Consider the following 15,688-nt stretch of genomic DNA (forward strand, 5'->3'; position numbering starts at 1 on the left):
GTCACCCACTTTGCCAGTATGTGTCCCGTCAGTAAGCTAGTTGGCTACCCATCTGGTAATGTAGCACTTAATTCCCAATTGGAAGAGTTTCTCTATAATACCTGACTGGGAGATTGTGTCATATGCCTTATCTAAGTCAGGATAGGTGGTACGCACTATCTTTTCTTTAACCAGGGCCTTGCTGATTTTCTCAAAGAAGTCAGCCACGTTTAACAGGCATGATCTACCTTTAATGAATCCAAACTGGGTTGAGTCCAGTGTTCTTGTACCTATGTTCTTGTAAATAAGGTCCATAATGATAATTTCCATGGCCTTTGCAGATGGGGCTAATCAGGCTTGTGAGTCTTTAATTCCCAGGATCAGTTGAAGGTCCCACTTTGTGCAGAGGGGTTACTGCTACTGTCCTCCTTTCCACTGGAACATAGCCAGTTCTTAGGCTGTGGTTAAACAGGGATCCAAGTGGGTCTGTTAAGTCATGTTTTAAGTTGTTTAAAAGGCAACCTGAGATGTTGCCCTGGTCCCATTGATGCCGTGTTTTTGGCCTTGGCGAATGCCCTGATCGCCTGCTGTCTTGAGATAATAAGCTGAGGAATGGTGGTAAGTATACTTTGGGGGATGACTGGAGAGGACACGGGGGGGGGGGTGGGTAATCCAAATCTGTCAGCTAGCAGGTTGGCTATTATTTATGATTGAGTATAGGTAGTGCTACCCACAATCAGTTCAGCACATAGCTGGGTATTCCATTTTATATTTCAGACGTAATACTCTGTGATTTTCCTTAACTAAGGAGGCAATTTTTGCTTTGTAATTAGCTTTGGAAGACTTGACAAGATCTCTAATTTGTTTGTTTAAGCCAGAGAAGGATTTCTTCTGCTGAGCCAGTTCCCTCTTGTTCTTGGGCATTAGTTTTTTTTTCTGTTGTTGTGTAACCTGTTTATACTAGGGGTCCACCAGGGTAGCTTCTTTTTTTGGCAAGACCTGGTTTTAATCCGGTCGGATATACCCAGATCTGTACAACTGCTTAAGTGGTTAAACAGGACATTGTTGTACACCTCTGCATAGGAGCCTGTGTTACCCGTTTTCAATGGGGCTTTGAAACTTCTTATACAATCAGTTAGTAGGAGGTGATTTATCTTTGAAAAATTCTTAAGAATTTTTGAGCTTGATGAGGTATCTGGTCTTATTACAAGGAATGAAAATGTTTCATGGCTGATCTTACCAGGTAGGACATCACACGGGAGAGGGTGGGTGTGTGTGTGTGTGTGTGTGTGTGTGTGTGTGTGTGTGTGTGTGTATTGCTCCCCCCATGTTAGTAAGTACTATGTTCAACATATTTGAGCCTCTTGTGGGTGTGCCGACAGAGCATTTGCAATGACAAATTCAAGAACCTCTTAGCTAGCATGTTTATGGTCGTGTATGTTTCACAGTCGATGGTAGGATAATTAAAATCACCCACGAGTAGGGTGTTGGTCTGTATAGCAAGTGACTTCAGTAAATTCAGGTATGCAGTATGCTTCTCCTGTTTCATGGTGGGAGACCTATAGCTAGCTGTGATGTGGTAGGGAGCTTTGCCTCTAGCTAATTGGATATGGAGTAACTCAAGATTGTCATCTGTTTGACCACTCTCGAGGTATACTTATCATAAACCTCCTCCTTTGGTTCTTTCATACTCCATTCGTTGTCTGAACTTATGGAAGGCATTGCAGCCCTGCACAGCTGGAGTGCTTTCTGTGACTTTGAACCATGTCTCGGTGACTGCATAGCCGTCAGCTTCTTCAAAAGTGAGGAGTGCTTCCAGTGAGTGCAGTTCTGTGTTTAGACTCATAGTATTAAGCAGCAGTACCTTGAGTTTATCTGGAGAAGATTTTATGTTGGGAGGTTAGTTATTTTGACAATGCCTAAAAAAGGCACAATAATGGGGTGCCTAATTACTTTGCCAGTATCCAAGAGCCTAGAAGAGATAGGTGTAGACCATCTCTGGCAAAGCACTATGGCCTATCAACCATGTCTTCCCAGGCTGACAGATATTGGATCCCCTTGGACTGACACCAGAAGCTAAGCCAATTGTTAAAAGTAAGTCATTTTTTGTTTGTATTGTGGCATCATTCTTGGAGAAGGTAGAATGCTGCTTAAGGCTAGGCTTGTACCTGCCTGTGACACACAGTATGAGAGCTCTGTCATGTCTCTCTTCATATAGTCCAATGAGGTACGTCTCAAGTCATTTACCCCCACATGGACTATGACAGAGTCATACCTGTACTTGTGGTTGAGTGACTTGACGAATCCTGGCACCTGACATGCAGCTAACCGTAACCCAGTCTGTATGCAGCCTGGTGAGGGGAACATCCGTGTGTGTCACAGTGGTGTCACCTATGACCAGTGCATTAGATTTTTTGGTGTTAACGCCTTATTGGCTTATTTGTTGAGACACTCGTGTGGGTGTTAAGTGTTGTGCTTGTTTTTTGAGTTGTGTGTGTAAGTGGTTTCCGCTTGGGAGGTCTCTGATCTTTTGATAAGTTACTAGTGAGTACCTCCGCATATGTGGGTTTGTTTCGTGTTCTTGTTTAGTGTGGGAAGTGTGTGTGTGTGTGTGTGTGTGTGTGTGTGTGTGTGTGTGTGCTGACACCCTGTTTGGCATTCAATTTGTCCTTATGTGTGAGTATTGTCTCTAATTTCATTGTGTAACTACATCTGTCACACAACTAATTTGATTATTTCTGGAGTAAGTGGTTGTCAGTATACATGAAGCAATTGCTACATTGCCTCAGGATGCCCATGTCTATCAGGCTAGCCAGAGAGATGATGGGAAACTGCCTGTCCATGATAGCAGGCTCTTACTGTATGTTTTATTAGAGAAGGGATGGGTTAATTTGATAGGACTGTGCTGGTAGTGCCAAGACTACAAAAGGGTGCTATACTTTGTGTGGGCTAAGGTTGATCACTAAGGCAACACTGCTCAATGGGCAACTGAGTTGCTCCTAGAGCAGCAGAAAAGCTTGGAAGGATTTCACTGACAGCTGTTTAGGGAAAAACTGAGCTTTTTTGGCTTTTGCGTCTGTACATGGTACTGCTAACCGCCACTACATGAAGAGCAGCACCACACAAACACAAGGCTAAAATGTGAGCAGAGAGAAACAAGTTTTAAGTTAACTACCAGTCAGAAAAGAACACAGTAAACCTTCCACCAGCAATCCCCAGTTTAGACAGGGTAGATCAGCACACTTCTGCCAAAAGGTTGCTGGAAAACACCTTCTTAATGTAGAATAGCTGGTTTGGAACCCAGGTGTAACAAGACCATACGGACTACCTACAACTAACCGATACAATGAAATACAGTGCAATTAACTACTTAAAGCAGCAGCAAACAGTGTATAAGAGAAGAGCAAAAATACTTGAAAGTTAGAACCCTTTTGTGTGCTTCCCAGCTCAGGTAAATACCTACTGCCACTAGCTGAATCATCCCAGTCCTCCTAATGTAAAAAAACAGAAAAGGATCATCCGGAGTGAAATGGTACTACAAACAAACTTAAAAAGATACAAAGTGCTACCACAAACAAACTTAAAGGTACAGGTATAGCAGTGTACGTTAAACAGCTAAACAGTTTTTGAAAGGGATGTTATATATTCATCAACTTAGAAGACAGGTGACTCCTTCTTGGGATCTTAATTTTCCACTGGAGAAATTTAAACTTTTTCCTTCTGAACTTGCGTGTGATGTTGATTTGAAGTTTTTATTTTTTTCTTGGACAGCAGTGTTGCTCATTGTTCAGTTGTCTGCAAGAAAGAGTATCTGATTTACAAGTTCTTATGGTGGCTCAACCCTTTGTCATCTTTCACAGTAGAGCGACTCTGAGAACAAATCATTCCTTTATGTCTAAAATGGTTTCACAGTTTGCCTTAAGCAAGACTATTCATTTCCATTTTCTTTCTAGAATCATAAAATATTGGAGAAAGAATTCTACATATCCTAGGTGCTCACAGGCAACTCCGATACTATGAAGAGTCAGAAACTTTCAGGAATTCTAATCAACTGTTTATTTCCTGTAAAGATAAGAAAAAGTCACAGTCAGTGTTAGAACAGACCATCTCGAAATGGTTGTCTCATACTATTTCTTTTTGTTGTTCTCACCATAATAAGACACTTCCAGGCAAAGTTAGGGTCCACTCTACCAGGCTTTTGCTACTTCTGTGCCTTTTTGGAAAGGGGTGAACTATAGAAATATTCTAGCAGCAGCAAATTGGTTATCTATCCACTCCTTTATCAAACATTACAAATTAGATTTATTTTCCAAGTCCGAAGCAGGTTCTGCTAGGACTATTCAGCTCTAGTATTCATCCAGTGTAGCTTTGCCTACTGCAACAGTGTTCTAATGATGAACATAGTACAGATGTGCAAGTAACCTTACCATAACAGTATATGTTTGTGTAGATCACTGTTGCAGTACGAAAACCCTCCCTACATCTCCCTTCTTTTTTGTGTTGTTTTATGCCAGGGTATGGATATCTTCCTTTCTTTTTCTCCTAGTACATTACCTAGCTGTCAGGACTCTAGCCTCCCTTGTTCTCCGGCAAGAAAGCTCCGAGATTTTGGCACTCTTAAACACTGACTTTTTTACTGCTTTCCACAAGCTTTTCAGTGGTTTAGGATGCAAGGAACATGCCCTAAAGCTTTGGAAGCTAGCCAGTCATCCATTTGTTCGCAGTATGTAATCTGTAGAGCTTAGGCTACTGCAGCAGTGGTTTATTTGAATATCTGCTGTTATGGTAAGTTTACTTACACAACTGTATTTTCTTGGAAGTTCATTATCACTAGACTGTAGCACAATATATTTATTCTTCCAAACTACTCAACAGTTAACTATAGCAAGTTTGTTTTTCTTTTTATTTCAGGGCATCTTGGTGCAGCACAATATATTTATTGTACCAAACTACTGGGAGTTAACTATACCAAGTTTGTTTTTCTTTTTATTTCAGGACATCTTGGTGCAAGTTTTACAAATCCTATTAAAATCCAAATTATTGGTAAGTGATGACATTTTTGAGAAATGTTTAGCTAATTTTAGTAATGCATGTTTATTGCTAGTTAGATCATGTTTGTGGTAACTTGGACTGAGCTTTACTAACTGTTTTACATTTTTTTTTGTTGGGGAGGTGGTGTGAAAACAGTATTGGCTTACCAAACCATCATTAAGTGCTTCATCTAGAATTGAACATTCCACTTTATAGTGATTGTCCATTGCTACCATTTCCTGTTGTTAAAGGTAGACAGTATGCATTTGCTGAATTGTAAGAATGAATCTTGCAAAGAAATGTCCATATTGTTCTCCATAATTGACTACCTTTCTTATTTTTTCTGTTTTATATAGAGTAATAACACCATCGTGTGCTTTATGTTTATATTCCTTGTCTTTGTAGTGGCATATATTTTACTTGCTATTTTCTTGTTTAGTTCTGTTCTTTTAAAACATCTTTTTTTTACAGTGAAATTGGTGAAATCATAAGCAAACCGGACCAATCCCACTTGTACATAAAGGCCTCCATTTTGTGGAAGCAAGTATTATAAGGTTTTTTTCAAAGGCTCCTATACGGTGGATAACAGTAGGAATTTCCACTTTTGAGCACCTTCTTTTGGCACAGTTTGTTGTATTGTCTGGCTCCTAGCTCAAAGTATACACCTGAGATTGTATAGTTTTATTAATAAAAAAAAATCTTTGGGTCTTTGGATTGTGTTTTTGAACAAACCTTAAGTTGTTGCAGGGAAGAGGGGTGTATCTTCTTTCCCCAAATGTGCAATTACCTTGGAATTAATATTATATTTGAGGTTGTGGGAGCAAGTCCGAGCATGGGGAGGGATGTTGCACTACTACCAATACATAAGTTGCTTTGTTGTTTCACTGAAAAATGCTTTTTCACCAAGGATTTTTGATTGAAAGATGCATTTGCTAAAATAGTCACTCTGAGATCTTTCATTTGTTTTACCCTCCACTGGTTTGAGTCTGCTGTCAGCTTTGCACTTCATACTTGTGGATATAAAAGATCCTACAGAACTTATCAAAAAGAGTGTGGGAAGTTCCCCTAGTGTCCTTACCAAGCTTACCCTAGTCAGTATGAATACTACCGTGGGTCTCCTATGAAAATACACCATTGGCCTAATGCGACTAAGCCAGTCAAAAGTGAAAATAAAAATATAGTTCTTTTCTACCACTTGTGCAGTTTGGCAGTTTATCTTAACACATTATAATCTATGTTCCACACCGAAAACTCAGTTTTCTAAATGTTGTCCATATCATTAGCCAGGACTTTCATTGGTACTATGTTGCCTGAGGAAGGAGTATAGTGGGGACTACCCTCTGAGTCAACATTTTAATTAGGCTTCTGATAGAAGAAAATGCTTATCTCGCTACTCAAAAAATGCAGAATTGGAAGGGGACCAGTGCAGGGATCAGAATCTGCCACTCAGTCCATGGCATGAGTCATAAAAGGAGGAACTGGTGGATAAGGCCATGCATCAGCCGCAAAATTGCTTAATTTCCACTACCCAAGAAACCATTACCTTAGGTAATACTATGCACTTTTTGGCATTTAGCTTGAGGCCATGATTTTGACACCAGGTGTCCGTTTCAGTGAGGCCCTTTTGGAGGATGTCTGTGTCAGCCGGAGAGTCAATTATAGCCCCTAGTTTGCAGATGTCAGCGAACTTGGTCAGCCATAGTCCTCCTGTGCTTCCCTGTACCTCTGAGAAGTATATGCCGAACAGGAGGGGTCCTAGGACTTAGCCCTGGGGAACGCCACTTGTAACCGGTTTAGAGTCAGACCTAGCTCCCACAACTCTTACCATGTGGGTTCTGTCCGTGAGCCAGTTGGCAACCCATCTTGTGACGTAGGGGTTTATGTTCAGGCTGGTGAGCTTGTCTATAATACCAGAATGGGGAATGGTGTCAAAGGCCTTTGCGAGGTCTAGGTAGGCTGTGTGTACCACCTTTCCCTTGTCTATAGTCTTGGTAACTGTCTCAAAGAAGTCCACCAGGTTTAGGAGGCATGAGCTTCCCTTAACAAAGCTGAACTGGGTAGGGTCCAGTGTTTGGAAGTTCCCAGTGTCTCTGTTAATGACTTCCATGATGATGCGCTCCATAGCCTTGCAGACCAAGCTGGTCAGGCTTATAAGGCGATAGTTCCTGGGGTCTGTTGTGGCTCCACCTTTGTGGAGTGGAATAACCATTGCTGTGCGCCACTCTCTGGGTACGTAACCTGTGTGGAGGCTGAGTTTGAACAGTGTGTTTAGGTGAGGGGTTAGTAGTTCGTCTTTGAGCTCGTGTAGGACGCAGTCTGGGACTCCGTCCGGTCCCATTGATGCTGTGTTTTTGGCTTTGGAGAGGGCTGTTTTAACCTGAGTGTCTGTGATTTCAGGAGCTCTACATTCGTTTGGTATGGTTATGGGCCCTTTTCGGGGTGAGAGGGGGGTGGAGTTTGCACTGAACCTGTCTGCCAGGATGTTGGCAATATTGGTCTGTTCAGTGCATTTTGTACCATTCTACACTAACTCCGAGCAGATCTAAGCATTGCCACTTAGTTTTTTGACATAGCTAAAGAATACCTTGTGGTTGTCTTTGGAGTCCTTGGCAATTTTTCTTTCGAAACTCGTCTTGGATGATTTTATGAGGGATTGTAGTTTCTTGCTGATACTGATCAGTGATGTCTTCCCTTCTTGGGATTTTACTCTTTTTCTGTACTAGTTTCCTCCTTCTATTGTATAGCTTGTTTATGGCAGGGGTCCACCAGACTGCTTACCTTTTCTTGGAGGAGTGAGTCTTGGTTTTGCATGGGATAGCACGATCCACGCATTCTTGCAGGTGCCCGTAGAATGCATTAGTAAAGGATTTTGCAGCTTGGACAATGTTATCCTTTATCACAGGGGCTTTGAAACTTTCCACCTCGGTCTTAAGTAACGTGAAGTTTGCTTTTGAAACGTTTTTCACGGTGGTTTCCTTGTCCGGGGTTGGGGGCGGAATGTGGATATCCAAAGTGATTTGTTTATGATCAGATCTAACCAGTGAGGGGTTGACCTCTGGTGTGGAGCAACGGTCACCCTTGTTGGTGATGACCAGGTCCAATGTGTTGTCACCTTTGGTGGGAGTGTTGACCAGTTGATCCAGGGCGTTTGAGTTTATAAATTCTAGGAAATGTTGGGCAAGGGAGTTAGTACTTGAGTAGTTCTCCCAATTAATGTTTGGGTAATTGAAATCACCCAATATTAGGGTGTTTGGTAGGACCTTTATATTTCCCAGTGTTTCCAGAAATGCGGAATGGGGGTCCTGGGACATGGGTGATCTGTAGCAAGCTACAATTTGAATAACAGTTTTTCCCGTTGTTAGTTGCACGTGGATGATCTCTGAAGCATCGTGCTGTGCCACTAACCTGGAGGTGTGGGTATCCTTGATGAATATGGATACTCCCCCTCCTTTTGTAGTTCGGTCCGGGTTCTGTGGCCGAAATGTATGGTATGAGTTGTAGCCTGGTAGTGCTGGGGTGCTCTCTGGAGCTTTAAACCAGGTTTCTGCTACTGCACGTATATCGATTTTCTCCATACTGAGGAGTGCCTCAAGTGTGTGCATTTTGAGGTTTAGACTTCTGGCATTGAGTAGCATCACCCTCAGTTTTTTGTTACTTGTGCTATTTATGGTGGTAGGTTTGTCTTTTGAGCCTTCCCTAAAAAAGGCACTATGGGGGTAAGAGCCTTGGCCAGTATTCAAAAGCCTAAGGGTGACAGGTGCAAGCCATCTCTAGTGAAGCAGCGTGGCTTGTCGAGCATGTCACCCCAGGCGGACAGACACTGGATCCCCTTTGAATGACACCAGAAACTTAGCCAATTGTTGAAATTGATAATTTTTTCTTTATACTGTGGTATCATTCTTGGTGAGGGCAGGATGCTACTCAGGGTCAGGGTCATACCGGCCTGGGCTACAAGATCAGAGAGCTCTTCCATGTAGTCCAGGGAGGTACGGCTCAGGTCATTCACACCAACATGGACAATGACAGAGTCGTATTTGTACTTGTTCTGGAGTGACCTGAGTGCTTGTGTTATGTGGCGGATTCTGGCACCCGACAGGCAGCTAACAATAACCTTCTCCTTATTCAGCCTAGTGAGTGGGACGTCAGTCTGCCTGACTATAGAGTCACCTATTACTAGTATGTTGGGTATGTTATTTTGCCTTAAGGGCTGTGATTGTGTGGCATACTGGTTTTGTGAAGTATGTGTTTCATGATTTGTGTTGGGGGGTGGCGGTAGCTTGGATGTCTGCTTTGGAGGTCTCTGTTGCTTTTGCAGATTTTTATTTAGAGCCTCCGAATATGTTTTTGTGTATTTATGTGTGTTTTTTGCCGGTGCTGGTTTAATGGGTCTATGTGAGACTGGTGGTGTGATGCAAGTAGTTCCCTTCTCCTCTTGACTGAATGATCCAGCCTTGGGTTGAGAGAGCTTAGCCTCCAGTTTGGCTGTATAATTGCATCTCTCACATGTATTAGTGTTTGGTGGTAGGAGGAGAGGGTTGTCTGTGTACATGAGGCAGTTGTAACATTGCCTCAAAATGCCCAGATTTACCAGTTGGACTGGAGAGTACGCCTGAAACTGCCCTTTGGACATGCCTGGATAGGTACAGTGAACTGTTTTACTGAATTGCTGGTAAGGTTGAATAGAGAGCCTTGTCCTTCTATACAGTATAGGAGGGTCTAGTGCTAGGGTTTATAAGTGCTTGCTCTTTGTTTTGAGCAAATGCTGGGCTGAAAAATGAATGGCTTGACTGCTTAAGTTGAAAGTTTGTCTAGTTCCAAGGGAAAAATTGAAGAGGAGACTTTGCGGAGCTGGGAATAATTATACCCTAGCTAACTGGCACTGCCTGGTGTGCAAAACCAGACAAATGCGGTATTTATAGCAGGGAAATGAAAGAGATAGAAATTAGCCCAAAATGGCCAATAAACTACTAATTTCTGGGCGGAAACCACTCCTCCAGGGACAGATAGGCTGCTCAAAGCTCCCCTCTCTCACAGGTGAACAGAGAAACTTCCTTCTATCCAGGTAAGGTGTGGGCAAACACAGAGATTTGTAACACAGCCCTGAATTCCGCACTTAACCTGAAAACTGGACTATACTAGCTTAGAAAAGCAGGAAACGATTATATATTTTTTTGTTTTTTTCAGAAAATAAAACGGATACAATCAAAGAAACTCTTTACATGCACAGAAAAGGATACTTATTGTTGTATATCTCAGATCAGAGTTGTAGTAAATGCCACTAGTAATAAAGTAGGAAGAAACACAAATACAGTAAAAGCAGATGAATAGAATGCAATTTATATATATATATATATATATATATATATATGTGTGTGTGTGTGTGTATGTATATGTATATGTATATGTGTGTGTGTGTGTGTATATATATATATATATATATATATATATATATATATATATATATATATATATAAAAATAAAACAATAGAAAATTAACAACTGATTTAAAATTTACCCAATTAACCAGAAAAAAGCTCAAAACTGAGCCCTGCTCCAACAGTCTTCAAACAGACAAGTTCTAACTGCACACTCCTGCTGCTAGAGTGCAGGGGAACCTTCTCCAAAAAAGATGGCCTGGGTCAGTGCTCAAGTTATACAAACAAAGCTAGATTCAGCAGGCCTGAATCTGGTCTATGCTGCAGCAACAAGGCGCACCATTTTCAGAAAGAAACTGTTCAAATAAGCAGGCACAATAAGCCTGTGACCAGAAATTCCCAGTTCGGAAGGGCAGAATCCAGCCTCCCACAAGAGTGCAGACCACACCTTCTTAATGTAAAAAAAAACTGGCCCAAAGCCCAAGTGCTTAAACCAAAAAATAATACACTTTAGAACAGACACTAAGCCTTCAATCAGCAACTCCCAACTTAGAAGGATGTAAGCTTCCTGTCCTGCCACAACGGTGCAGACCACAAACCTTCCTAATGTGAAAAACTGGTCTAAAGCCCAAGTGCGTAATCCAAAGGCTTAGAATAACAGTTGCAATTTAATTGGCTACTAACAAGCAGTAGTAAATGCAGCAGAATAAATGCTATTATATTATATATTTATTATTATTTATTTATTCCAGTTTGGTGACCGGGGAGGTCCACTGGACTCGAGAGTCCATTTTCAGTGGAGGCCTGGGGAGAAAAGCTCCAGATAACAAGTTACAAATAATGTTTACATTGTTAAGCTGCGAAGGTTCGCATAATAAGTACATAACATATAGTTATGTACTTGTTATGCTATTAAGTACTTTTAAAAACAGGCAGCAAGAGCAAAATAAATAATAAAATAGGAAGAAACAAAACACAGTAAGCAGATGAATAAAGTGCAAAAAAATATATATTTTTTCTGTCCTTATTAGGTAGAATGAGCTAAAGACACTAGACTGGGAGGAGTGTCACAGATCAAATATACAGTAGGGGTGGGCAGTTGCAAAGCCACCAAGTATAAAAAGAAAATACCAATACAGAGGGCAGGGTGGGGGTAAAAATCAACTCAGAAAAATAATATTTCCAATACAGATCAGAAAACAGCAAATATGATCTTAAATCAATCAAGCAAAAGCAATTGGAATACTGTAGAACTTTGGAAAAGAAGTGCCAAAAAATTAAAAATAAAAAAATATACTTATCAATTTATATCTCGAGTTGTTTCAGTAGCACTCTCAGTCAGAACTCAGTTAGATTCAATCAGTGAATGCAGAGGTAACAAACAGGGAATCTTAATTATTTCCTAGGATGACTATCCTTTAGGCTCCCTTTGGATTTCCTTTCCTAATGGGGCTTACTTATTCTGAAGATTGTACGTGTGGATGTCCCTTTTGCACACGACGTTATCTGTACCTTCGTCTGACGTCCCGCATACAGGCAGTGGCTTTAAACTTTTGTATACAGGCCAGACATCGGGTCATTGGACAGAATACAACCTGTATGTAAAGAATACTGCAACATAGAAGTACATCTATGGTTATGGTAATACACAACTATTCTATCCTTTTACAGCCCCGATTTCAGTCGTACTAGACTTTCTGGCTTCCCTTTTCAAAGATGGTGCAAGCTACTCTACTGTCAAAGTTCAACTAGCTGCCATTTCCTACTTTCACTGTGGTTTTGAGTCCTTATCTCTTGCATCTTCAGAACTGTGTAAGACCTTTCTCAGAGGTACTTTTCTGCTCTGGCCACCAGTCAAAGATCCTACTCCTCCTGTGGGATCTTGCTATGATTCTGCAAGCTTTAGTTCATCCCCCTTTCAAACCCTCAGCCACTGTGGATCTGAAGTTTCTTTCCCGGAAGACCCTGTATCTAGTAGCCATTACTTCGGCCAGTAGAGTGTCTGAGCTGCAAGCCCTTTCTACAAAATGTCCATATTTGATTTTCCATAAAGACAGAGTGACCCTACATACTAACTCTTCCTTTTTACCCAAGGTGGCTAAAGTGAGTAACATTAATCAGTCTCCCAGTCTTTTTTTCCTGAGTATCAAAACAAGGGAGAGTACACTTTACATCTGCATGACATTCATAGGCAGCTTTGTTTTTATATCTATAGAACCAAGCCCTTCAGGAAGTGTGACCAGTTGTTTCCCTTTCGAATGCTAAGAAAGGTAAAGCAGTTACCAAAGTTACTTTGGTGAGATGGTTGAAAGACTGGATTACATTTATTTATTCTTTCAAGGGTATTCCTGTGCCAGGTCCGGTAAGGGCTCATTCTACAAGGTCTGTGGCCATGTCACAGGCCTTTTGGTCTAGAGTTTCTATTGAGGACATTTCTGCTGCTGCTACTTGGTCAAACCCCCATACTTTCGTTTCGCATTACAAATTGGACATCATATCCAGAAATAGAAGTGCCTTTAGTTCTGCTGTACTCTGGGGTTTCTTTCCTTGATGGCCACCTTGGATTATAGTAGCTGGGGACTCTGCCCCACAGGTTAATGGAATGAAGTGGACAACATCAGATAAAGAAGGTATGATTTTACCATAACGTGTTCTGTCTGTGTTGCCTGTCTTCATTCCATTAACCTGCCCTCCCCTCTTCCACCTATCCAGTTTTTCGAGAAGCTTAGTAGAAGTTACAAGGGATCTTTTTTCCTTTGGTTGAGTTCCTGATGATCCTCACTTGTGTGTGATATATGTATATATACACATTTCGTCTGCATGTTTGTAGTATATTTATTACTTGATAGTTATATTCTTGTTGGCAAACTCGATCTGAGGTGGTGTGGGGGAGCTGAGCATTGAGTAGGGAAGAGGAGTTTAAGTCAGGAGTCTCAAGCTAAAAAGAAGGTGGCCTGTCTGTTCCGAGTGTCGGAACTGTGTTCCCACAGGTTAATGGTATGAAGATGGACAGCACAGATAGAATGTTATGGTAAGAACATAACTTCTTTTTATGTCTCAGGGCCTGGATATCAAGCTAATGTTTGTATGATTGGAGTTTTAGTTCCAGTTATAGGAATTTGGCATTCAGAGAATATGGTCTGAAGTTCGCACGGGCCCTTTTTTAATTTATTTTTTTTTTTTTTACACATGATTTTTCCCCCCTGCAGCAAGTGCATAACAGTCACTCCTTCCCAGTCTCATAATACCAGAAGTGAGCTCAGTTTTCAAGATGGTGATGTTCACTTTCACTTAAAGGCTGTTGTTTCTGACACAGACATGAATGTTATCATCCCTTCTTGTAGTTCCCCTTTGTGTAGCTCGTCTACTCGACAGGTCCTTAGGAACAAAAGTGCTAAATTCTTGGATTTTAAAGTGTTGGATTTCATATTAAAGCCGTTGGATTTAAGATGGATTTTGTGGTTTATGCTGCAACAGTGAGTTTTTTTGTATTTTTGTTGTTGTATCTTTCGGCTTTTCCTGGTTAGGGGTCGCCACAGCGGAACTCCAGTCCGCTAATGATTGGCAGTAGATTTTTACGTACCGGCTTGCCAGGCCTGACGCACAACCTTCAACGAAGGTACGCCCATTCACGCATGTCTCCACACAGAAGGCGCTTTAGCTGAGAATCGAACAGGACGTCTTACTGTGAGGCGACAACGCTACTGCAGCACCACCACCGCAGTATATGGTGACTTATTTGTCTTTTTGTTTTACAAGGTCCTTAGGCTTATGAACAATATTTCCAACTGTTTTTTTTCCAATCCTGGATTGGTCCTGTGCCTTGGTTCCACCCCTCAGAAATTCTGTAGAGCTTCTAAAGAAACCTGAAGAGCCCTGGATCATCTTCCTTTGAAGCTATTCATTAAGAATGCTGTTCAAGCAGCCTTTGTCCATCCAGCTTTCACCTGAGGTGGTACATTTTTTCTGCCCTTGCACTCTTCACTGAAATTTGCTCTACAGCCCCAGGAACCCATTTGTTCTCCTCTGACCAGAACAGTGAAATCCTGCTGCAAGCCTTTCAGCAGATAGGCATCCCTTTTTAAACTAGGCCTTCCTCTGGGTAAAAGTCAGGAGGTGGGAATAATATATATGGCCTGAGTTTAGGGATTTTTGGCAATGCAGAGAGAAGAAAAACTAACAAGGGCAGAGTGTTCACATATTTTATTTAGCCTTTGTTGATTGGGTTAGTCCTGCTAGGCTAGTGGCCTCTCTTCAGGGGAGAGCTCAGGTTTTATTACTGCTACTAGAGGAAATTTGTTGAGTACATCTTTGAACTTGCTCTACTCGTTTTGATAGGTGCCATTAGATCTTTTACTTCCATGTGTGCTACCACCAACTCACACAGATGGGATCTTGGTTTAATATCTCATCCAAAGGATGACGCACTTAAAAGACCAGTGCATGTGCATCTCCACACTAACAACATAACCCACTGAATGGTAGCTTTCTCGTTGCTGGGAAATACTGATAAACCCACTGTTCTTTACTAGAAAACACCCAGCTTCAAGCAGAGCCCACAACAATGTCTACATTATAAATGAGTTAATAAAAGCTACTCACTGCCACCACCAACCTCCTCCAGTATTCGGTTTACTAATCATGCTCAGATCATCTGGGTTGCTGTCAGGGCTCCTTCCTTCTGTGCCATGGTTCCAAGTTCCCTTTTATAAGCATTCTTTTGCAGATTGTAAATCTCAGGATCCTTTCCCTACCCCGCACGAGGACACTTTCTCCAGAAGCAGAGGAGGAATTTCTAATGGGAGACATTGCCCCAGATGCAGAGAAGGCCCGCAGAATCAGGGTTTCTGGGATTATTTTTTCAGACAGACCCTTCCAGCGCTCCTGAAGTGCTGCCTGACTATCCCTATCTGAAGGCAGTTGGGAGTCAATTATCCCTGCACCCAGATACGTGGGGAGACATAGCAGAAGATTCCTGGGTGCTAAAAATTATATCCAAAGGTTATTCCGTTCCCTTTCTCTGACTTCCCTTTCGCAAAAGGGAGAAATTTCCCAGTGTTCCACTTAGTCATAGTAAAGCAGCTGCACAAGAAATTCAAAAGCTGCTAGACAAGAGAGTCATTCAAGAGGTCCCACCAGACCAGATACGATTCAGAACTTACACTTCTTTTTAGCATCCAAAAAGACAGGGGACCCGAGACCATTTTGGTTCTAAGCAAATTGAATCATCACGTAAAGAAGCCAAAGTTTCAGATGGTCACAGTGCAGTCCATTCTGCCATTTCTTCAAAAGGATAACTGGAT

The 15,688-nt window shown here is 41.6% G+C and overlaps 1 protein-coding gene across 2 annotated transcripts in view; it reads left to right on the forward strand.

The window, feature by feature from the left end:
• The window catches only part of CUL1 (cullin 1), a 3,347,782-nt gene that overhangs the window by 2,859,443 nt on the left and 472,651 nt on the right, over positions 1-15,688 (forward strand). For both annotated transcript variants that reach the window (XM_044064870.1, XM_044064871.1), the window contains exon 18: positions 4,975-5,022. In XM_044064870.1, the coding sequence (XP_043920805.1) occupies positions 4,975-5,022 (48 nt within the window). The remainder of the gene's footprint in view (positions 1-4,974; positions 5,023-15,688) is intronic.

Source organism: Protopterus annectens, chromosome 3.part0 (assembly GCF_019279795.1).
Source record: "Protopterus annectens isolate FY-2018-M chromosome 3.part0, PAN1.0, whole genome shotgun sequence".
NCBI lineage: Eukaryota > Metazoa > Chordata > Ceratodontiformes > Protopteridae > Protopterus > Protopterus annectens.